This window comes from Hypanus sabinus, chromosome 2 (genome assembly GCF_030144855.1).
Source record: "Hypanus sabinus isolate sHypSab1 chromosome 2, sHypSab1.hap1, whole genome shotgun sequence".
In the NCBI taxonomy this organism is placed as follows: domain Eukaryota; kingdom Metazoa; phylum Chordata; class Chondrichthyes; order Myliobatiformes; family Dasyatidae; genus Hypanus; species Hypanus sabinus.
Window position 1 is genome coordinate 148,335,484 of NC_082707.1, and position 24,295 is coordinate 148,359,778.

At 37.4% G+C, this 24,295-nt stretch overlaps 1 protein-coding gene across 2 annotated transcripts in view; it reads right to left on the minus strand.

The window, feature by feature from the left end:
• Window positions 1-5,571: 5,571 nt before the first annotated feature.
• Window positions 5,572-24,295, minus strand: part of brms1la (BRMS1 like transcriptional repressor a) — a 46,800-nt gene continuing 28,076 nt past the window's right edge. The window contains exons 4-10 of one of the 2 annotated variants that reach the window (XM_059956685.1): window positions 23,883-23,962; window positions 14,831-14,927; window positions 13,147-13,236; window positions 12,740-12,804; window positions 8,618-8,657; window positions 8,401-8,527; window positions 5,572-7,325 (exon numbers count right to left, since the gene is read on the minus strand). In XM_059956685.1, coding sequence (XP_059812668.1) covers window positions 7,208-7,325; window positions 8,401-8,527; window positions 8,618-8,657; window positions 12,740-12,804; window positions 13,147-13,236; window positions 14,831-14,927; window positions 23,883-23,962 — 617 coding nt within the window. In that variant the 3' untranslated portion in view covers window positions 5,572-7,207. Of the gene's footprint in view, window positions 7,326-8,400; window positions 8,528-8,617; window positions 8,658-12,739; window positions 12,805-13,090; window positions 13,237-14,830; window positions 14,928-23,882; window positions 23,963-24,295 lie in introns of both variants that reach the window. The other variant, XM_059956691.1, reaches the window with a different exon arrangement.

Here is a 24,295-nt window from a genome sequence, read left to right on the forward strand (position 1 = left end):
CTAGATGGGGCAAAGGGCCAGTTTCTATGCTGTTTGACTTTAGGTTCTAGGATACAAAGATAGTTGGAAAGGCAAGTAGTGTTAAGGAAGCAGGAATCTGCAGAAGGATTTGGAAAGATTAGGAGAATGGGCATGTAAATGGCACATGGAATATGGTGTTGGGAAGTGTATGGTCGTGCAATTTGCTGGAAGGAATAAAGGCATAGATTTCTTTCTTAACAGGGAGTGAATCCAGGAATCAGAGGTGCAAATGGACTTAGAAGTCCTAGTGCAGGTTGAGTTGGTTGTAAGACAAGTACAATGTCAGCATTCATTTCATCATAGCCTCAGAAGCTGGTGGGTTAATTGACCTTGTTGGGTCTCAACACCTCTCCCTGTAACAGGATTTTGGACTTCTTGGCAGAAAAACTACAGTCAGTCCTTAGCAACACATATAAAATGCTGGAGGATTCTAGCAGGTCAGGTAGCATTTACGAAAATGAAGAAATAGTCAATGTTTTGGGCAAGACCCTTCTTCAGGACTGGAAAGGAAGGGGAAAGACTCCAGAATAAAAGGTGGGTGGAGGGGAAGGAGGACTAGCTAGAAGATGATAGGTGAAACCAGGTGGGTGGGGAAGGTAAAGGGCTGGAGAAGGAGGAATCTGACAGGAGTGTGAACCACGGCACAAAGGGAAGGATGAGGGGCACCAGGGGGAGGTGATAAGCAGATGAGGAGAAGACCTTAGAGGCCAAAGTGGGGAATAGAAGAGGGAAGAGGGGGAGATTTTACTTGAAGGAGAAATCAATGCTCATTTGAACAAATCGGATGCTACCTAAACAGGATATGAGGTGTTGCACCTCCACCCACAGAGCGGCGTCATCGTGGCAAAATGACTGACATGTTGGAATGAGAATGGGGATAGGAATTAAAGTGGATGGCCACCAGGACATTTCACTCTTTGTGGGTGGACCAGAGATGTTTGACAAAATGATCCCCAGCAGCCCTTACTGGCATCCACATCTCTAGCACCTTTATACTGAGCGACTGTCCTCTCTAGAGATGTGTACTCAGTATGCTGCTGTTCACACTGTCGATGCATGAGTGTACTGCTAGATCCAGTTCAAATCAAATCAAGTTCACTGATGACACAACAGTGGTTGACTTCACTTACAACGATGACAAAACAGCATAAAGGAGCTAGAGTAGATGGTAGAATGGTGCAAGTACAACATGGACAAGACTAAAGAGATGATTGTAGACTTTAGGAAGGTGCAAACTATGGACAATCTCAGCAGGTCCCTCAACGCCACCTCTTTAGTCAAGAAAGCCCAGCAGCATCTCCATTTCCTGAGGCTGAGGCGAGCCAAGGCAGCCCTTCCCAACAATCTTACCAATTATTACAGGAGTATCATTGAGAATGTCCTGACAGGCTGCATCACCATCTGGTATGGGAATTGCAAGGCATCTGATCACAAGGTCCTACTGAAGAATTGGGAGGACTGTTGAGAGGATCATTAGGAACTCTCTTCCACTCATTCGAGATATTTATCAGCAGTGCTATGTATGCAGGGTACTTAGCATTGTCAATGAGACTATAAGACAATATATTTGACTCCCTACTATTAGGCAGGAGGTACCATAGCACTAGGACAGGGAGTGTTAGTTTCACAGCCTAGGGAAGAAGCTGTTTCATACCCTATTTAACTCCCTGCTACCACCCAGGTCTCTTCACATATGAAGTGCCAGTAGCATTATGCTATTTACTTTTTAACATGTCATAAATGCAACTTATTATTTGTGGGAATATAACTCACACATAACATATAAAGTAATATGTATGGTGTTGTGTATCTTGGCACGAAGGGGAATTTTATTTCATTTGGTGGTATACATACAGTATATATGACTGAATGACAATAAACTTGAACTTAATTTCAAAAGAACTAGAATCCAAAACCAAAGCTGTAATTCTGAGGCTTTATATGGTATTGGTCAGACTGCATTTGGAGCATTATGAGCAGCTCTGGGCCACCTGTCTGAGAAAGGAGGTGCTGGCATTGGAGAGGATGCAGAGCTGGTTCACAAGAATGATCCTGGGAATGAGAGAGCTAGTGTATGAAGAGTACGTGATGGCTCTGGGCCTGTTATCACTGGAGCTCGGAAGAATGGGGTGGGAGGGGGGATCTCATTGAAACCTACCAGGCCTAGAAAGAATGTATGTCGAGAGGGTATTTCCTACAGCAGGGGAGTCTAGGACTAGAGTGCACATCCTCAGTGTAGGACATCCCTTCAGAACAGAGATTAGGAGGAATTGCATTAGAGTTGATAAATCTGCAGAATTCATTCCCACAGACACCTGTGGGGCCATGTCATTGGGTATATTTAAAGTGGAGGTTGATAGGTAAATAAGTGTCTTGATTAATAAATGATTCAATTACTACAGGAGAAGGCAAGTGAATGGGATTGACAGGGAAAATAAAACACTCGTCATAGAACGGCAAAGCAGTCTCCATGGGCTAAGTGACCCAATTCTGCTCCTATGCTTTATGATCATCATTATTTGAAACCTAGCCCACTACAGTGATGGCTTTAACAAACTTTATTTTAAATGGCTTTAAATGTCATTTGAAAAAAATCATTGATAGCTCATGCAGTCTGCTAAAGCCCCCCAACTTTACAGTTAGCAGGGATGTTTTGATGGAAGGTCTCTTTACTGTGCCACATAACCATGTTGCCAATCAGACCATGTTTTGAACTCAGTGCATTAGGGCGGTGAGATGTTTGATGTGTTGTAATTGACATTATCCAAATTTGGCTACTAATACTCCTTCAAAGTGAAATATACTTCAGAAAATATTGCATTCTGAAAATCACAATTTCAGCTTAATTCCATATCCATTAATGGTACCTAGCAATAATATTAACAAGCATTTATTATTATTGCAACCATTTAGAAACACATATTCATTATTTAGATGATAAGGAAAATGTTATTAAGAATTTGCTGGGATTTAATATACATGGTAGCATTGTGGTATAGTTGATGTTATTAATGTCTTTATTTTCAAAGAACAATTTACTGAGAGACTGGGAGAGAGAATCTGAGAATACATTAGATTTTCTAATATGTAAAATGAGACACAGAATATACCAGCATTATACCCTGAAGCCACTACTCACATTATCAAGCTTTGTACTCATTTTTGGGTTATTTTGTGTACGAGTTGAGAAATGCCTGATTTCTTGATAAATTTAGATTGAAAAAAATAGGGAAAGATGAATTAGGTCAGATTATATTACTTTGGTTAGTTTTTCAGTTAACACATTTTTGATTTAGCTCATAATCATAAAGAGAATTTTATTTTAATTGTTACAAATAAAAATGTCCAAAATTAAAAATATTGCAAATATTCTTTGCTCATCTTCTTTTGAACACTTAAAATGGAAATAAATATCAAATACTTACTCAGTTTCTGAGGTAATTATAATTTTGTACCTGCAAACATTTGAATTAACTTAGATATTTAGGGTCTTTTGAAAACAGTCAACTGTGTTTCATGATAGTGTATGCAATAGTGCACAAAATCATCCCAGTCTTCAGCTATTTATTCTCATGTTGAACCAATATTGAATATTCAGAAGCCACTAAGCAAGCAACGCCTTTCCCATTACAATTTTTGAAAAAAAATTTGTTTTGCTCAATGTTTTTCAAAATGGTGACAGCAGAATCTGCATATTATTCTAAAAAAGACAAATTATTTGTCACCTACATCTTCATTCCCATCAGAGTTTAGTGCCACCAAAAGGTTTACGAAGGTTTTGCACTTTCATTGAAAGAATAAACATGAAAAAATCTGCAGATGCGGGATATCCAAAGCAAAACAAAATGCTGGAAGATCTCAACAGGTCAGTCAGCATCTATGGAAATGAATAAACAGTCAGTTGTTTGGACCAAAACCCTTCTTCAGGATTGGAAAAAAGAGGAGAAATAAGGTGGTGGGGAGAGGAGGAGAGCTAGAAGGTGATAGGTGAAGCCGGATGGGTAGGAAAGATAAAAGGCTGGAGAGGAAGGAAGCTGGTAGGAGAGGAGAGTGGACCATAGGGTAAGGGGAATGAGGAGGGGACCCAGGGGGAGGTGATAGGCAGGTGAGAAGAGACAAGAGGCCAAAACTAGGAACAGAAGATGAGAGGAGGGGAAGAAACAATTTCTTTAAAAACCAGAGGAGCGCACAAAGCCATGGACCAACACAACGGAATGGGAATGAGAATTAAAATGTTTGGCTACCAGGAAGTTCTGCTTTTCGCAGATGGAACGGAGGTGCTCGATGAAGCAGACCCACGATTTAAATATAAACCATCTCACCAATGTAGAGATGCTGCATTGGGAGTACTGGACACAATTGACAACACCAGGTAAATTATTCATTTCCATAGATGCTGCCTGACCTGCTGAGTTTCTCCAGCACTTTGTGTGCAATTCATAGAAAGAAGTCAGGCACTTATTTTATTTTAAAAGAGAAATTGTTTTAGACTTAACATTAGATTGTTAAATGCTTGATATTTAACTTTCAAATTGTTTATTCAAACCTATTACCAGAGGCTGGCTACAATGTCTCCAGTAAGATGCTTCAGTTCTGACAACCAACACCTCAATCAAAATAAACATTTGCAGTTATAACCATGGCAGAAAGCAACTGCTGGGAAAGTAGTTGGCACAAAAAAAAACCAGTCCTTTTATGTTAAAGATGCCAATATATGTCAACCAAATATGGTTTGTTTAATTTGCAATGACAAAGGGTAACCATTAAAGTGATTTGCTGATTGCTTTTCTCTCATGGACAGTGTAATTTTATTACACCTATTTCAAATAAAATATAATTTAGGGGGATACAAGCTGGTGAGATAATTAATGTTTTTAAATAGGACTCCTTTAAGACTTCATGTATAGCTGAATAGTGTCATAATTAATGTGATCTTGCAGTTCTGAGCTCCTCCTCTTTGGTGTTACCCATCCATTGCTACTTTAATACAAGCAACAATAAAACATACTGTACAAAAGCAACTTATATTTTAATACTGATGTATAAGAGGGCCTCTTTCTGAAATACTAAAACAAATTACTAGACTGTAAATTGCTGCCCACTATTAATTACTCTCAAGTTTATAAAATTTATGGTTCATCAATATTGTAGTTATACTTCAGAGCATGGACTTCAGTTTTTACACACACAGTTCTGAATGGACAGTTGCCAGCAAAATAAATAAACAAACATACATACGTGTATATATATATATATATATATATATATATATATATATTCTATAATTATTAACAAAAAGGTCCACCATTCATATCTGCACATATAGATACCAATATCCTAATCACTAGAACTCACTGTTCAAGCTTTTCTTTTCTCTGTAACACTTCCTGAACTGATAAATCAGGGCAAGTCAATAAGCACAGGAGTGATTTCATGCACATCAGGACAAGCATCAGAGTTTTAGTATTAGTAAGGCTAGCTTTTGAAAAGTATTTGTTACTAGAATCCCTTAAAAGACCTTTGCCTTTATAGAAAGGTGGTTTCAAAAAGGACAATCTGAAAAATGCTTTTATTGGTATGATTCACATAGTTTATAACAAAACGTCTGTTCATGATCATTTGCAAATTAGAAAAGAATCTTCATGCAAAATAATTGCTATCTCAACAGGCACACGAACCAAGGAATGTATACAAATTGTAAATTCATGATACAATATTACATAGAATCAAAACCAGGTGCTTCTCAAACCAGCAAGCCAACACCCTGCCTAAATGAAAATGAAATGGCTATATTGACTATTCAAGAGTGATTTGTATTTGGCTAATATAACTCTGTGTTCGTTTTATTCAAAGACGTATCCAAAAAAAAAAGGTAACATTCATTAGAAGCCATGATATATTTATAAAGACAAGACTTTGTTACCTAATCAGTAGTTATCTTGGTATGAAACATAATTTGTTAAATGTATGATATACTGTATGGACTGAGAGAATAATTGAAATAGGCCATATCATAAATTGCTCTATTCCAATATTCACACTGTGCTCGACACATTACATCTGTAAAGAGCCTTTCTAAATTCACCAGATGTTCTAGAATGCACCATCTAGCAAAAATTACAAAACTTCTAACATTACATACCAATTATTCATTTAACTAAAATCACTGTTTATATGAAACCACATTCCAAAATAAGCATTTTACTCAATTTCACTGCCTTTATACAAAACAGAAGGCAACAAGTTCAGTCTAGTTTCATAAAATTAGAGTCCATAAGTGTAATTGCATCACCTGTTTAAAAACATAATGCAATCAACCAAGGTTAGCATTAGCAAAAGTGCTTATGTCAAAAATCATTACAATAATCTAAATAATTCAATTATTTAAAGTCTGCATGTTCAGGTGACAACCAAATGACCCACTTGTATTTACATTTGCAAAGCTCAAGATTCAGATGTGAAAGTGAAATGACTAATTTTCTTTTAAACATTCTATACTTTAGGTCTACTGTCAATATTGCAGCATTTTCAAATTTATTCTAGGTATATAATATTTTGCTCCATTCCACAGAAACAACCACAATGGCCACCAAGATAATGGATTACAAAATGGAAACATTTTGAAGAATAGCAGATATTTTACCTGGTAGCATTGGATACCACAATTAGTTGAATATGATGGTGTCAGAAGCTCACAGAATATAGTGTCAGGAAACACAATGTCAAACTATATGCTGGTTGATTCTCCCAAATTTAAGAAGTCAATGTGCATGTCCATTGTTTGGGCAGTTTATGTGTCTTAGGCATGGCTTGAATCAAGCACCTCGAGGCAGACGTCACAAAATTGGCAAAGTCCATCCACTCATTTGAACCAAATGGCAAAGGGGAGGAATAGATTTCAACAGTATACAGTTCATAAACAAAAAATATCATAGTTTTCATAATGAGTAAAGTAGAAAATGCACAATGAAAAATAGTAAACCAGTAAAGTGACATTATATAAAGTATTTTCATTCAAGTAACTTTTCCTTGCCAGTTACGACTAAACACATTTAATAGCCAAATATTTCAATAAATTGAATTAACTGTATTTCATTATCAATAACTTTGATGTCAAAGCACCTTCATTGTTGTACATATAAAAAAAGCTCATTTAAAAAAAATATCTGACACAAAAATTATGAAGCTACATATGTTTGATGGTGTATTTTCCTTTTTGCAGCTGAGAAATGTAAAGTTTTGACTTGCTGCTGTCAATTCTCTTAAACCAAACTTCATCATTGTTGATGGTTGTTATTGTGGCACTAAAAAAGACAGATATTTAGGTTATTTTCTTAACTCAGAATATATTCTTACAAGTTTTCAATGCATTCTGATATGATTAGTTACTTTGATTGCAGGCATCAAAATTATGTTGTTGCATTTCAAAAGACAAAAAAAATGCATTCACCTGAAATTTGCTTAAATAGAGGATGAGAAGTTAAAAGTCATAGAGCAATAGAAAGGGTGACAGACAGACATGATTAAATCAGATGTAATCACATTTGTAACAGGTCAGTGTTTCACTGTTTTTGACAATGTAATCCTAATTCTTTTCCATTTCTCTTTGGAGGATAAATGAGTGGAGAATTTCTCTAGATTAGAACTTCAGCTAATTAAAAAAGCCAAAACTGACAGCCTAATGAATTGCTATCAAAAGCCACATATTAAAGATTCACTTGAATAACTTAATCAGGAAACCTAAAATGTTACAGGAGTTAAATCCCAAAATTTCAATAGCTATTTCCATAGATAGGTTAAAGTGCCTTGAAGGTCAGAGTAAATTGAAGTAAAATGAAAAATCATTGTTTTCTTCCTAAGTTTGTTATCAACTGTTCTTCTTCATTTGTCCCAACTAAACCAGCAATCGCAAGCATTAAAAAAAATTTGGAGAACTTTTGTCAGTTCTATCTATGGTTAATACAGAAAAGTTGCATTAAACTGCATCTTACTCCATCCACCACATGGAGGCATGAAAGCCAAGAAAGCTCTTGGCTTTCTGTTTAGCATTTCCCCACGGAATTGTAACTGAGATTGAGAATTCCGTAACACTGTAAGGAAATGCAATTCAGAGTACAATCATAATCCTTCTACATCAAGTTAAACACCAAAACTGGATTTGGCCGTTGAAATTAATTAAAACATCAAGAAACATATAAAAGTAAAAATAAAACAATGAAACTGATTTCCAAAGAAACACTTGTTTAAATGTGTGTTCTTTAATGCAGCACCACACTCCCAATTTCTGAATTATGTAGTCAATCAGTAATCTACTTGAGTAACTGTAAATCAATATGCAAGTGAAGACTTCAATAACTTGAGGAAAAAATATATAATTGCCTTATAGGATATTCATCTTTCTTGTCAATACATATAGTCTGCCCACGGCTGTACCATTCCCCATCATAAAATAACCTGCCATCTTCTGATCTGGCACTGTGAAGCTGTTTCTCTGTCTTGGTGGATGCTGAAGTTTAAATAAAAAGAAAGTAAATACATTTTCATGACCACAATGAAACATACCAAAGCTTAATTAAGATTTCACATTTTTACTCACCATCTGTCTTTACTCTGTGTGGCCCAAGTGTTGCCATTGCCTGAGAAAGTAAGAATCAATACATTATATTCCTATAATTTCAAGAGCTGCAAATCAAGTCAGAATAAGAGGAATCTGAATGACTTATTTCAAGAATGGTAATTAGAATTTACTAATTAAAAAAAAACTGATTATTCCATAATGAAAAGGTTTTAACTTTGTAATGCATTATAATATTTAATGGAAAGATAAAAAAGAAATGTGAAAAATGCCTCCAGATTAAGAGCAAAAAAGAAAACTTATTTTTATTAGGAGCCACAGTCACTTGGGAGTTCCCTGTCTTTATGATTGAAAACTGAGATCACTCAGTATGGAGGCACGAATTGCTCAATTTCTCAACTACATTTTGGTACTGGACTTCATATGAAGTAACATGGTGGAACACAGAGTTGTAGTGATTTGACAGCACTCACATTGATAAATTAATAAAGCAAAAAAATGCTGGAGGAACTCAAGAGGATCAGGCAGGCAGTATCTGTGGAGGAATCAGAATCAATGGTATTTCAGGTTGAGATACTACACAAGCACAGGGTCTCAATCTCTAAAGGTCAACTGTGGCTTTGCCTTCACAGATGCAGCCTCCACTTTCTCCAGCAGTTTGTTTTTATGTTGCAGATCCCAGCATCTCTTTCCTCTTATCTGAGGAACATGTACAAGGAACACTCCTCCTGAGAAATCAATAGAGAACAGCTACAACAAATTAAGGCAAGTTTTTGTATTTTAGACTTAATTTTGTTTAGTCAAAAGCTGTGTAAAAATATTAAATATTTTAATTATTTTTTACAGTTATAAGTATTAATTTAATAATCTTTCACGGTAGTTTATTGTACTAGAATGTTTTTGGGTATTTCACCCCTACAAATTTGAGCAGGTACTTGTAGAACGACCCATTACAGTACAGAGTCTTTCCACAGACTTTGGAATCATGTACTTTTCAGGAGTGGGGGTAAGAAACTCTCAAGTGTAGCACCTTCTCAAAGGCCTTCCGAAAATCCAAGTAAGCAGAATCCACCGACTCCCTTTTGTCTATCCTGCCTGCTATTGCACAAGAATTCCAAGATTTCCCCTGAAGGGAACCAAGGTGACTTCTGCCTATTTTATCATGTGCCTCCAAGTACCCTGAAACCTCTGCCTCACAGTGCTTGATTCAAGCCATGCCAAAGGCAAACAAACTGCCATACAATGTACACTCTCCAAGAGGACCACAACCTTGTGGTTTGGAAGCTTGCATGCCTCAATGACCTGGAAAGCTATGTTGGCTGGAGTCAGGGCTATGCTTCGGGTCTTGGTAGGGTTACCCATACCAAACAGGTCACAGGGTACAGGATAGTCTAAGAGTGGTCCACCAGGAGCAGGAGCACAGTTCAGGGCTAACAACTCTGACTGGTAAAACAAAACTGTTATAGGAACAACAATGAAGAACCCTTCTACATCTGAGTGTGATGGTATTCCTGAGTCTTCAACTAGGACTTGCATGACTGACAGTAGTGAAAACCAAGAGGAAGCTACTGACACGATGAAGGAAGTCCTGAACACAACCAGAAATAGAAGACCTTCACTGTTAGCCTTACGTACATACATGTTTACTTCTTAAACTTGAGCGAATCAACCAGCACATAGCTTAACATTGCGAGCTTTAGATACCATCATATGCACCTGAATATGGTATCCAATGCCACCAGATAAAATATCTGAAATTCTTCAGAATGTTTTCATTTTGCAATCTATTATCTTGGTGTCCCTTGTGGTTTTTTCAATGAAATGGAATGAAGTAATTTATATCTAGAATATATTTGAAAATGCTGCAATATTGACAGTAGACCTAAACATTCATAGTGCTAACTCTAGCTTTCTCCATAATTACATCCATGTGCATACGGAAAAAAAGAATGCCCAGACTATGAGCTAATTTTTCAAACCACTCAAATCAGGGACACACACAAGGGCATATCAGCATAATATCAGGACATAGGTGAAGTAATGATCAGGGGAAGTATAAACATGACCTTGCCTTGCCATCACAGGTAAATAGTACACAACACACACAAAATGCTGGTGGAACACAGCAGGCCAGGCAGCATCTATAGGGAGAAGCGCTGTCGACTTTTCTGGCCGAGACCCTTCGTCAGGACTAACCAAAAGGAAAATTAGTAAGATATTTGAAAGTAGTGGAGGGAGGGGAAATGCAAAATGATAGGAGAAGACCGGAGGGGGTGGGATGAAGCTAAGAGCTGGAAAGGTGATTGGCAAAAGTGATACAGAGCTGGAGAAGAGAAAGGATCATGGGATGGGAGGCCTCAGGAGAAAGAAAGGAGGGGGGGGGGGAGCACCAGAGGGAGATGGAGAACAGGCAAACAACTAAATATGTCAGGGATGGGGTAAGAAGGGGAGGAGGGGCATTAATAGTACACAAAGTGGCTATCTTCAGAGATAGAAAGTTTATCTGCAAATTCTGCTGGAACTGCTGGGTATTTCCAGTTTTTATTATAAAACTATATTTCTCTTAATAAATTTGCTCAATCAAGCAGATGTTAGAAGCATTAATATATAAAGAAAATTTCCAGTTTTCTGATTATCTCTAATTCTTTTTCTCTCCCTCTCACCTTCTTGCTTTGAAACCCCTGAAATCTCTGCCTCACAGTGTTTGATTCAAGCCATGCCTAAGACAAATAAACTGCCCATACAAATGTACATATATGTTGACTTCTTAAATTTGAAGACTTCAGATAGAAAATTTGAAACCTTAACATCAAATTGACAGAAAAAATATTTAAAAATATAAATGCTGGCAATAACAAAAACATTAGAACAAATTACATGAAGACTGGCGACTCCCCTCCGCCATTGTCAATTTAGCAAAGAATATATTAACGCATTTTTCCATTAAAGGATTTTTACAAACAATGACAAAGTTAAGAAATTAGATTAAACTTCAAAGAAAAATACATGGTTAAGACAGAAGAAAAAAAGATTAGTATCCAGGGCATAATTTATTGAAGCCACATGAAAGACAATAGTTTCCACTTACTAAAATGCTCTAGTGTACAATGCACATTACTGGGGAAATAGTTATAGGTCAGTTATGGCTGCCTCACGATAGCCAATGCTCCATACAAAAGATGTGTTAATCATCTACCATACAGAAAAATATTGTTCCTAGAAAGACACAAGAAAATCTACAAAACTGGAAATTCAAGCAACACACACAAAATGCTAGGGGAACTCGGCAGGCCAGACAGTGTCTGTGGAAAAGAGTAAATAGTCACTCGTTTCCATAGATGCTGCCTGGCCTGCCAAGTGCCTCCAGTACTTTGTGTGTGTTGTTCCTAGACAGTAGCTTAGGAAGATATTTTCCCTAAACTGCTCAAGCATCACTGGCTCCAACAACAGCAATTCATTCCATCAAAATATTACTGTCTTATTTTATTCCCACCTGGAGCATCATTTTGTAATGAACTGAGTTTAAATGATTAATGCAAAATATTTTGAATGGTACAGGCTGTCTCTGGGTTATGAATGCAAAAGTTTTGGACACCCACATACAAGAAAGGGCTTCTATTATACTACCAATTTTAGAAGTCCCACATATATAGATGTTTCGTTCCTATGAGCGACAGAATTAGTTTCCTCTCTCTTTTTTTCCACTTCAGAGCAATTGTTCTTTCTTTTCAGTCTTATGCATTTTTGATGAAATTCATTACAATACTGTGAATATGTGGTTACCATACTAAGTGATTTTTGTGTATTTTTCGACTGCCACAAAGTTGGAAAAAAAAGAACCAGTTCTATATCTGGAGCTGGGCTATATTGTGACTGTGTAATTCTATAAATGGCTTATTTAATTAGATATAAAACAACCGTATAGAGAACCACAGAAGAAAATATTTTTCCAGAATTTTTCACTACACAATCTGTTCTAGTTACATCGCCAGGTCTTGAGTTTAAAATAGCAACATACGTAGCTTCTGCAGAATAACTGGTTTAAAAACAAATCCTGCTTACATGCCCTGTCATTTAGAAGTAGAGGTTAATACCTTTCAAAGTGAAAAAAGTATCAAGGGCACATCATATACTGAAACATACTTTCCTAATTGTTGTCCAGTCTTCAAGAATATCAAGGTCTTGTAACATGTAAACTACATAAGGACGTTTGATAGTTAAGGAAATTTCCAAAATCTGAAAATACAATTTTCTCCAACATATTCAAAGCCAAATAGTCACCAAATAGTTGGAATGAGAAATCTTTCAAGGTAATATTACATAAAATTATTATTTTTCAAAAAGACAAAGATGTTTTTATTGGAATTTCCAATACCATAGATCATAACTACAAAATAAATTACATGCATTCAATTTAAAAGAAGCTCTGCAAAGTTACTATTTTCTATAAAGTGATGGCAGTTAATAAAATACTTCTCAACTATACCCCATTACCTTTTCTGTTGTACATGATTTGTTGTGAAGATGAACAAAAAAAATTAAAAGGATATCAGAGACAACTACAGGCTTTTTCTTTTTGTCTGGACTAAATGGATCTTTCCTCTTGTTTTTTCTGGATTGTAGTTCATCATTCCATAACTCTGAAAGACACAAGTTATAATGTATAGGATATTTAATCAAAGGAATTAACCATTTAAAGAAAAATTCTAAGTGCAATCATGTTTGAACATTTTCTTTTCTTCATTGGCCTGGTGGTAATCCAAATCTCACACATCTTCTTTCTCTTTCGGTTCCTCTAACATCAAGCGCTTGGTTTTCTTCCTTGCTCATAATTGTAAAAGATCATTGCTGCAGCTTGGGATTGCTTATCCTGTTGACTCCTTTGATTCTATTAGTCCTGATATAGAAGTTGACACTGCAGCTAGGAAAGCATCGTATGTCTCATGAGGTCCACTGTTCCTCCCTCTCATTAATTTCCCATTATGCTAGTCACAGCCCTCAAAACTAGAACCTTTACCATTGGTCTTTAAAAAAGTTGGAATTTATTCTTTTCTCCCCACACAAATCCTCCAACTCCCTCTATATCTAGCCCGTGGCAAAAGTATGATGTTACCCTGTGCACTTCAACAATTATTAGCTTATTTCCCTCTCTCCCCTCTCTTTTCCCACCTGCAGAATCTTCATTGTGATACATTGGCAAATTAAAAGGAACCAAAAATATCACAGAAATTTGGCTGTAGAAAAATTGGCACGTTATTTCATGTGTACTTCCCCCCCCCCCCCAAACAAAAGAATCAAACTGACCAAAAAAGTAAAAATAGTACTTTGAAAAATAACTTCTGCAAGTGAAAACCAGATTAGATTCAGAGACTAGCAGAAGCATGCACTGGGCACTGCGAGGGAAAGTTCTAGATTCCTTGCTTTTAGTGGTATTTAATCAATGACTTGAGACTTGAAAATAAGGGCAGCTTACAGATGATACTAAACTGACAAAGTGATTGACAATGAGAAAGAAAGTAATGGGAGAGTAGGATAATTGAGTGAAAGTAATTGAGGGGGAGCATGGTGGGAAACCAAGAAGTGTACAGAAACAGAGGAACCTCAGGAGAACAGCTGAGGAAAGTGACGGTGGCTAGACATGGAGAAAACAACAAATAGGACACTTGATTTTCTGTTTTAGTCGTAACGAGGTGGGAGAGAGAGGGATGGTGTTTGTGCTAGAATCATGAAAAACTACAGTTGGGCCATGGTTTCATATTAGGTATGAGTTACATCAACACATTACAGAAAGAATGTATTAGCACTAGAGAAAGAGTGCCAGAGAGATTACTGAGATTGTTGCCATGCCTGGAAAAAATTAGTTACCAGGAAAAATTGGCTAGTCTACAATTTTCTTTAGAACAAAGCTGTAGGGGAAATTTTTTGCATTTTAGATTATGAGAAACTCAGGCAGGAAAATAGGATACCTTATATTGTAGAGCAGCAAGGTCAATAACTATGAGATGCAGATTTTAGGTTGTAGGTGCAAAGATCAGAGAGACCAGAATTCACTGTACAAAAGCATAATGAAAGCAGAAATCTATTTTTTCTTGAAAGATATTTGGATGAATGTTTCAGGTGTCTTGACTTAAAAGACTACAAACCAAGAGTTCAGATGTAGGATTAACTTAAATATTATTTACATTCTTAAAACCTGCATTAAATAAATTGAGTTTAAACTGAAAGCTGATATACCTGATGTGATATCAATGCTGTGCCTATCTTCTTCAAGTCTCCGTATTCTCTCCTCCAGTTCACTCTGTACAGTATCATATAGAAGCAACTTCTCACTCTAGGAAGCAAAACAATATATATATGTGATAATTACAATGATTTTATTTAATACATAACTATTTTTCTCCCTTCATTTATTTTCAGGATGTGCATACATAGGCTGGTATTTATTATGTTGAAAAAGTGATAGTCCTTTTTGAACTATTCCAATCTGTTATTAAAGCAGTACATAATATTATCAAAATGGGAGATGCAAATTTTATGTTATGTGACCAAACAATGAGTTAGGCCTGATGATGCTTGGGATGGAGTGAACCTGGAGTGCATTCCCATGTAAGACCATAAAACTTAAGACACAAGAGCAGAACAGTAACAACATAAGACACAATGGCAAAGCAGACTTGAACCTCCAAGTCTGCTTTGCCATTTCAATATGGCTGATTTAACTCTGTCAATCCCATTCTCCTACCATCTCCCCAAAACCTTTGATATCTACAAATCAAGAACCTTCCATCTTCCGCACTGAATATACCCAATGACCTGGCCTCCACATCGCTGGCAATGAATTCCACAAATTTACCACCTCTGGCTAAAGAAATTCATCCTCTTCTCTGTTCTAAAGGGACATCTTTGTATTCTGAAACAATGCCCCCCCCCCCCGTCCCAGATTTCTCCACCATAGGAAACATCCTCTGCACATCCACTCTATCTAGGCCTTTCAATATTTAATAGATTTCAATTAGATACCCCCCCCCCCATTCTTATAAACTCCAGTGAGTATAAGCACAAAACCATTAAACATTCCTTATACATTAAACTGTTCACTCCCAGGATCATTCTTATGAACCTCCTCTGGACCCTCTCCAATGCCAGTACATTCTTTCTTAGATGAGGGACCCAAAATTTCGCACAATGTGGTCTGACTGATGCTTTATAAAACCTTAGCATTACATCCTTGCTTTTATATTCTAGATTGTTCAAAATGAATGCTAACATAGCATTTGTATTCCTTACTCAACTTGCAAGTTAACATATAGGGAATTCTGCACAAGGACTTCTAAGTCCCTTTGCACCTCTGATTTCTTAATTTCCTCCCCACTTAGAAAACAGTCTATGCTTTATTCCTTCTTCCAAAGTGCATGACCATACATCATACACCTCCCTACATTGTATTCCATCCGTCACTTCTTTGCCCATTCTCCGAATCTGTTCAAGTCCTTCTGCAGATTCCCTCCTTCCTCGACCACAAGTCACTGGCAGCCAACCAGAAAAGGCCTCCTTTATTCCCACTCTTTGCCTTCTGCCAGTCAATCTTCTATCCATGCTTTACTGTAATACCATGGGATCATAACTTGTTTAGCAGCCTCATGTGTGGCACCTTGTCAAAGGCCTGAAAATCCAACTAAAACAACATCTACTGACTCTCCTTTGTCTCTCCTGCCTGTTATTTCTTCAAATCAGATTTATCAAGCAAGATTTCCCCTTAAGGAAACCATGCTGACTTCAGCCTATTTTTCATGTGCTTCCAAGTACCCCCAAATATCATCCTTAATAACTAGTTGGAAAGATGTTGGAATCAATGAAATCAAGCTAACTGGCCTATAATTTCCTTTCTTCAAGTTTTACGTTTTGTGACTCCTTCTTGAAGAGTGGAGTGAAATTTGCAATTTTCCCATCCTTCGGAATCATTCCAGAATCGCATCATTCTTGAAAGATCATTGTTAATGCCTCTACAATCTCTTCAGCTACCTCATTCAGAACCATCTGGCCTAGTCCATCTGGTCTAGATTACTAATCTACCTTCAGACTTTTTAGCTTCTCGAGCACCTACTCCTTAGTAATGGCAACTACATCCACTTTTGCCTCTTGCCACTCTCAAATTTCAGGCATACTGTTGGTATTTTCCACAGTGAAGACTGATGCAACGTTCTCACCAAGTTCGTCTGCCATTTCTTTGTACGCCATCACCACCTCTCCAGCATAATTTTCCAACAGTCCAATATCCACTCTTGCCTCCCTTTTACTTATTTATATGGAAAAACTTTCGGTATTCTCTTTTATATTTTTGGCTAGCTTATCTTCATATTTTATCTTTTCTTATTGCTCTTTTAATTGCCTTCTCTTGGTTTTTAAAAGCTTCCCACTAATTTTTGCTTGACTTTTTGATCTCCCTTTTGCTTTTATACTTTGACTTGCTTGTCAGCCACATTTACCTCATCCCCCCTTTAGAATACTACTCCTCTTTTGGTATAAATTGATCCTGTGCCTTCTGAATGGTTCCCAGAAACTCCAGCCACTGTGTTCTCCCCTTATCCCTGCTTGTGTCCCCTTTTAATCAACTTCAGCCAGCGCTTCTCTCATGCCTCTGTAGTTCCATTTACTCCACTATAATAATATGTCTGATTTTAGCTTCTGCCTCTCAAACTGCAGGGCGGATTGTATTATATTATTGAATTCTATCAGTAGATGGAAGTGATGCTGTGGCCATTACAGAGACAGGAATGGGTGCTTAATGTCCCAGAGTTTCAATGTCTTATATAAGTTAGAGGGAGGTGAAAAATGGGAGCAGGGGTGTTGCACTACTAATCAGGGACGATATTACAGCTGCACTTAAGAGTGGACATAATGGAGGAGTCGTCCACTATATAGGTAGAACTCAAAAACGGATAAGGTGCAACAAGTTGGAAAAACAATAGGGCTGTTGTCATGGTGAACTTCAACTTCCTTAATGTAAATTGGGACCTTCTGAGTGCAGAGGTTTAGATGGGGCAGAATTTGTTAGGAGCGTCCAGGAGTGTTTGTTAACCTAATATCTAGATAGCCCAACAAGAGGTGGGGTTGTACTAGACCTGGCATTGGGTAACGAGCCTGGTCAGGGGACTGACCTTTCGATGGGGGAGCAGTTAGAGAACAGTGGCCACAACTCCTTAAGTTTTATGTTAGCATTAGAAAGTATGGACCTTCCTGGAGAGTATTAAATTGGAGCAGGGCAAAATTATACGAGCATTAGGCGGCAATGAGGAACAGTTGTTTTTGGGCAAGTCCACATCTGATATGTGGAAGGTGCTTAAAGACCAACTGCATAGTGTACAGAACGGAGATGTTCCAGTCAGAAGAAAGGACAAGAATGGCAAGATGAGAGAACCTGGCAAGAGAGATAATGAATTTAGTCAAGAAGAAAAAGGAAAAGTATGTAAGGCTTAGGAAGCTAGAATCAAACAAAGCCCTTGAGGATTATAAAGAAGCCAGAAAAGAACTCAGGAAAGGAATTAGGAAAGCCAGGAGGGGCCATGAAAAGTCTTTGGCAAGTAGGATTAAAGAGAATCTCAAGTATTCTGTACTTACATAAAGAGCAAGAGGATAGGGTAGGACCACTCAGGGATAAAGGCGGGCACATCTGCTTGTACCTGGAGGATGTGGGCAAGATTCTTAATGAGCACTTAACTTCAATATTTACCAAAGAGAAGGATGTGGAGGATATGGAGATCAGTGCCTAGTGTATTAATATGCTGGGGTATTTGAAGTAAAGGAGGTGGTTGTGATGGGTCTCTTAAAAGAGCATTGACTTAACAGAGGAGCAGTTTCAGTAATAGATCAAGACAAATGCGCTGCTCCAAAGAGCACTATCTGAAGTCATTCTTACTCTATAATAAGTCAACCTATAGACGAGGAAGTGATGATCCCTCCTGTTAGACTGTTTGAGTTAATTTACTTTTTATTTTTTCTACTTCTGTTCTAATATTTATATCTGTGTACTTGTAATGCTACTGTGACACTGTAATTTTCTTTGGGATCAATAAAGTATCTACCTATCATATAAATGTATGGAAGATGGAAGGATATGCACATTGTGTAAGCTGAGGGGATTAGTTAGGTTGTCACAACATTCCTGTACAGTACTGTTCTATTTCTATATTATGATGTACTTACTGGTCATGCCATCCAGGTGTTGGAATTCACTACAATTCATCACAAGTGTTACTAAAAGGGACTTGATGATCTGGCACAGCTCATCTTCTGGATAATACACAACATACCAATGGTAGAAGAGTGGAATGTTTTACATGGGATTCCATGTCAATCAAATGGACTGCTCTGACCTGAAAATTGTTAAACTCACCTGATGCTAAATCTACATCCCTTCAGATAAATAGGAAGTATTTCAAATACATCCCTGACTCATTCTGCAGGTGTTATGGAGTGAAGAAGTCAAGCCTTTTAGTTCAAAATGCTCATTCTCTCTACTATTTCAGTAATAATGATATGTGTGTGGATGTTCTATTTTAATTTTGGGTTAATGACACCAGCCACTCCATCACCAACCTCCCATGATCTTCCTGGCAGGGTCCCTACAACTGATTGTCAAGAGGAAGCAGTTATACTTCCTTCTTAGAGGCAGTAATTCTCTGACATTTGTTTTTCACAAATGATGCTTGACACTTCTCAGCTCAAAATAAAGCAGTCAGTGATCAGCCCTACTTCTAAAAAAAATAATGAAAGAAGGTCATTATTGAAGCCATTGAAGACAACTGGCTATAGTTTGCATAAGTTCCTACAATACAGTTAATTGGGACACATTGGAACCTGTACATTTGAGCCCAATTAAGCGGCTGTCTGAATTAGCCGAAGTTTCATGGAAATAGTTTAAAAAGGTACAAAAAAGACAAACTACCATTCATCAAGTAATGAATTTAAATGAAATACAGAACAAATTAAAATTAACTAATGCTACTAATAGTTATCAATGGAGAAATTCATCCAGGGGTGTCCAGAGGAGCAAGAGGAAGGCATAGCAACTTTGGTGAAGGGGTTTCTGGAGCAGCTCACTTACCTTTGGTCCCCATTGGACAATCAGCTCTCACCTGTGACTCAAAGTAGCTGTTTGTATGTAACAGCAGCCACACCCTGGTACACTGCTTTGACAGGCCAGCTAACAATGTGAAGGTAGCCAGCAGTTTTCATACTTAAGTGAAATAGGGACATGCCTGGCCTAGCGTTTGAAGTTAGCTCCAGTGGACTGGGCGGATGAAATCATCAGTGAGATCCAATGGCCAAGGTGGCAGTTCTGCAACACTTCGTGGAGAGCAAAAGGCATGATAAGGTACAGAAGCAGTCATAGCTATCCACTGCAAACAATGAAGACCCCAGTTTGTGACGACTGCTTGTACCACTGGACCTGGACTTTCGCAGTTGAGAGAATGGACTAGTCCCAGTGCAATGGCCTTTCCACTATTAAAAACTCTCCCACACAGGTTTGGCTGTCATTGTCACATATGATGGACAACCAGCACGATGCTGTGTTCTTTTGATTAGCTGTTAACAAAATTGACGCAGACACCTAATGCAGATGATGGGCTACCTTCAGACTAATTTCAGCCTCTAAACTTCATTTTCATTGTAACATTCAAGAAGATTGTTGATACCTGCAAATTCCTCATACTTCCTAACTTGTTGAAGTAGTGAAATCATTTCACTTTCACTCCCGGCTTTTCTGGCATCTCCAAGCTTAAATGCCTGAAACCGCAGTGAGCAATACAATTCTAAATTGTCTTATTTCTTACCAACTATCAGTGACAAAGAACACTACTTCTTGAACACAAAGACAAACAAGTAATGCTATTTAAAAAAGCACAGTGTAATGTCTAACAGCCACAAATGTTCAGGTGACTGATGCTAGCTAGGAACTGTTTGGCAATAGTCTGTTAGGCTTTTTCCATTGAGGTTGGGTGAGACTACAACTAGTGGTAATGGATTAAGGATGAAAAACAAAATGATTAAAGGGAACATGAGAGGGAACAACTTCAGTCAGAGGGTGGCGCAAGTGCAAGTGGCAAGTGTGGATTCAATTTCAATATTTGGGTTGGTACTTGGATGGAAGCAGTATAGAGGACTATGGACTGGGTGTAGGCTGATGAGAATAGGTAGATTAATGGTTCAGCATGGACTAGATGGGACAAAAAGCCTATTTCTGTGTTGTAGTGTTCTGAGACTCTATGACTCTAAGAGTGTCCCAAATATGCGGTTATCTTGATTAACCAATGGACAAATTAACTGGAATCCACCGTATTACCAGGCTGAACTGTTTTAAGCTGAATTTCTAACAATCACAATTTTTTTTATGAAAGAAGTTACGTCGTTATTGAAAATTTTCCCTTTGATCTCCATTACCTTCTTCCATGGCATCTTTTCAATCAAATGCCATATTATGTCAAGTCAGTCACTTTCTGCTCTGCTCAGGAATTCAGCTGAAGTCCATGTTTAGGCTAAAGTTTGAAATGAGGTGTGTAGCTCAAATTTATCCCCATGGAATCTAGACTACATTGTGGAGGAGGTTATTGCTAAGCAAGTATTCTTGATAGTGCTCTTCCATTGCTTTTGTAATAACTGACAGTGCAGGATGAAAGAGCAGTGGTTAAATAGGGAAGACGCATGCTGCCCTTGTAAAAAGGATATGGCTAGCTAATTTCCCACATTAATTGGGGATGGACTAGTACAGTTGTAAGAAAACGTTTGTGAACCCTTTGCAATAACCTAGCTTTCTACATTAATTACTCATAAAATGTGGTCTGATCTTCACCTAAGTCACAATACAATCACAATCTGCCTTAACTAATAACACTCTAACAATTATACTTCTCATCAATACTGAGTACACCATTTAAAAACAATCACAGTCTAGGTTCAAAAAACTATGTGAACCTTTGGGGTAAAGCCTTCTACAAAAGCTATTTGGTGCCAAGTGTTCCAATCAATGAATGCTGAAGGAGGTGAAAAAGACCCCAAAGGTAACAGCAAAAGACCTGCAAAAATCTCTAGAACTTGCTGAAGTCTCTGTTCATATGTCCACTATAAGAAAAACACTGAACAAGAATGATGTTCGTGGAAGGACACCATAGAGGAAACTACTGCTTTCCAAAACAAACTTTGTTGCACGTTTCATGTTTGCAAAAGACCACCTATGTGTTCCACAACGCTTCTGGGATAATGTTCTGTGGACAAATGAGACAAAAATTGAACTTCTTTTGGCAGAAATGCACACCACTATATTTGGAGGAAAAAGGGCACTGCACACCAACACCAAAACCTCATCCCAACTGTGAAGCATGGTGGACAGAGTATCATAGTTTAGGGCTGCTTTGCTGCCTCAGGGAACAATGAATTCAAAATTGTATCAAGACATTTTAACTGTCTGTCACCTGAGGCTTAATAGAAGTTGGATAATGTACAAGACAATGATCAGAAACACAAGTAATTCAACAACAGGATAGTATAAAGAGAAGAAAATTTGTGTTTTGGAATGGCCAAATCAGAGTCTTGACCTTAACCCAATCGAGACATTGTGGCATGACCTGAAGAGGACTGTTCATGCAAGATATCCTAGAAATATTGATGAACTTAAACACTTCTGACTGGAGGAATGGTCTAAGATTCCTCCTTGCTGTTGTGCAAGTCTGATCAGCAGCTACAGGAAGTGCTTGGTGGAGGTTACTACTGTTAAAGGAGGTTCTACCAATTATTAAATACAAGAGTTCACATACTTTTTCCAGCTTGGACTGTGAATGATTGAACAATGAGTTCAACAAAGACATGAAAAGTACAATTGTTTGTGTGTTTTTAGTTTAGGCAGATTGTGATCGACTATTATTGTGACTTAGATGAAGATCAGACCACATTTTACAAGTAATTAATGCAGAAAACCAGGTAATTGCAAAGGGTTCACAAACTTTTTCTTGCAATTGTGTATTGGAAAAAAAAACTAAGGCCAGGGAATAGTTTTAGATAAAAGGTACCCCTGTAATATAGCTCAAATTTGATCAGGGCCTGCTGTATTTCCATCATTCCTTAATGTACCATCACCAATTTACATTCTATCACGAGAAAGACTGAAAACATTTGTAAATATTTCATCAACAATTTCTGTATTCACAAACCAGGCTCTGTTAACATAAAATGAAAGAATTACACTCATCAATTTAGGAGAAAGATTAGCAGTGTGTCAAGGAAAATGTATTTTCTCCTAGAGGGCACTAAAAGCCTAGAAGTATAATGCAGTTATAAACCTGCATCATATTTAAAAAGGACTTGAATATGAACCAGTTACCATAATGCTACAGCCCAATAGCTTAACCTGGACAACTGTTTTACCCAGAAGGGTCCTGATTGGCATTAGGCCTTCTTATACACCAAAATTTTTTTTGATTCTGTGACTTGTTATGAGAATATACTCCTTCTCTGGATGATTACCTACCAATATTGATGAGTAAACATGTTGAGACTGTAATTTAGTCCTGTGATGTGGCTGCACCACGATGGCACCTCATTTTTAGGTGTTCTTGGTGCTACCCACCAAATGCTCTTCTGTCCTTCACATTGTGCAATAATTTGTCATATGGCTTGACGCCAAGGATGCATGCCAGTTATTAAGTTACACATTGTGAAGCTAAAATATTAAACTACTGTTGGTAAAGCCTCCTGAATACCCTGTTTTAAAATGCTATTTTCAATAATACATGAAAATGGTATGAAAACAAAACTTATTCTTCACAGAGTTCAGGAGGCAATCACTCCTGCCAATGCTAGCTGGATATGGTGGTGAAGTATTTCATTACTGGAATGCTAATCCAAAAAAGTACCACATTGTGACAGTTTAAGACTATGAAATTGACCTTATTAAAAAATCTACATCAGTAAGAGTCACAAAAATGCCAGCTAATTGTTTTGCAATGACAATTGGTTTACTTATTTTCTTCAGAAAAGAAAATCTGCCCTAGTTATCTAGTCTGTGTCTCTAGTATTACTGGAGAACAATCGTTGTTTTCATATTATCATGTCTTATATATCAGCTCAATGTTAAATGGGATTTAAAAATACATCTAACAACTCTACAAATCAAACCACTTGATGCTGAATCAGGAAATAGCAAAGGCACCAGATACACAAGGTAAGAACCTCCTCTTCAAACAGTGACCCTCTGCAACAGCTTGAGTGCCTGTGACTGATAATTACTGCTTACCTCCCAGTGTTGGAATGCAGCCTGTACCTCACATTCATATTGGTTCTTTACAGTTTTTAAACAGAGCTCCCTATAGATACCTGTAATCACAAAATCACATTTTCTGATGTAGCAATAAAAAGATTCATGTCCATAAGCAAGACTATTTTTATTAGCATTTATATAAAGATCCTCACCAGATCAGGAGTTACAAATCACAATTAGTTTGATACCACTATTTTGTCATATTTAATGCAAGTCCGCTGACAAGATGTTAAAGTAAATTGCTCCTCTTTTCCTTTGACTTAAATGGATCGTTAAATGAGAATATGACAGGTCAATTCTTGATTGATGTTTTCGTATGAACATTTTATTTCCATATTGATACAACAGATATTTTATACAAATCTACTAACCCATCTACTAGATTTTAA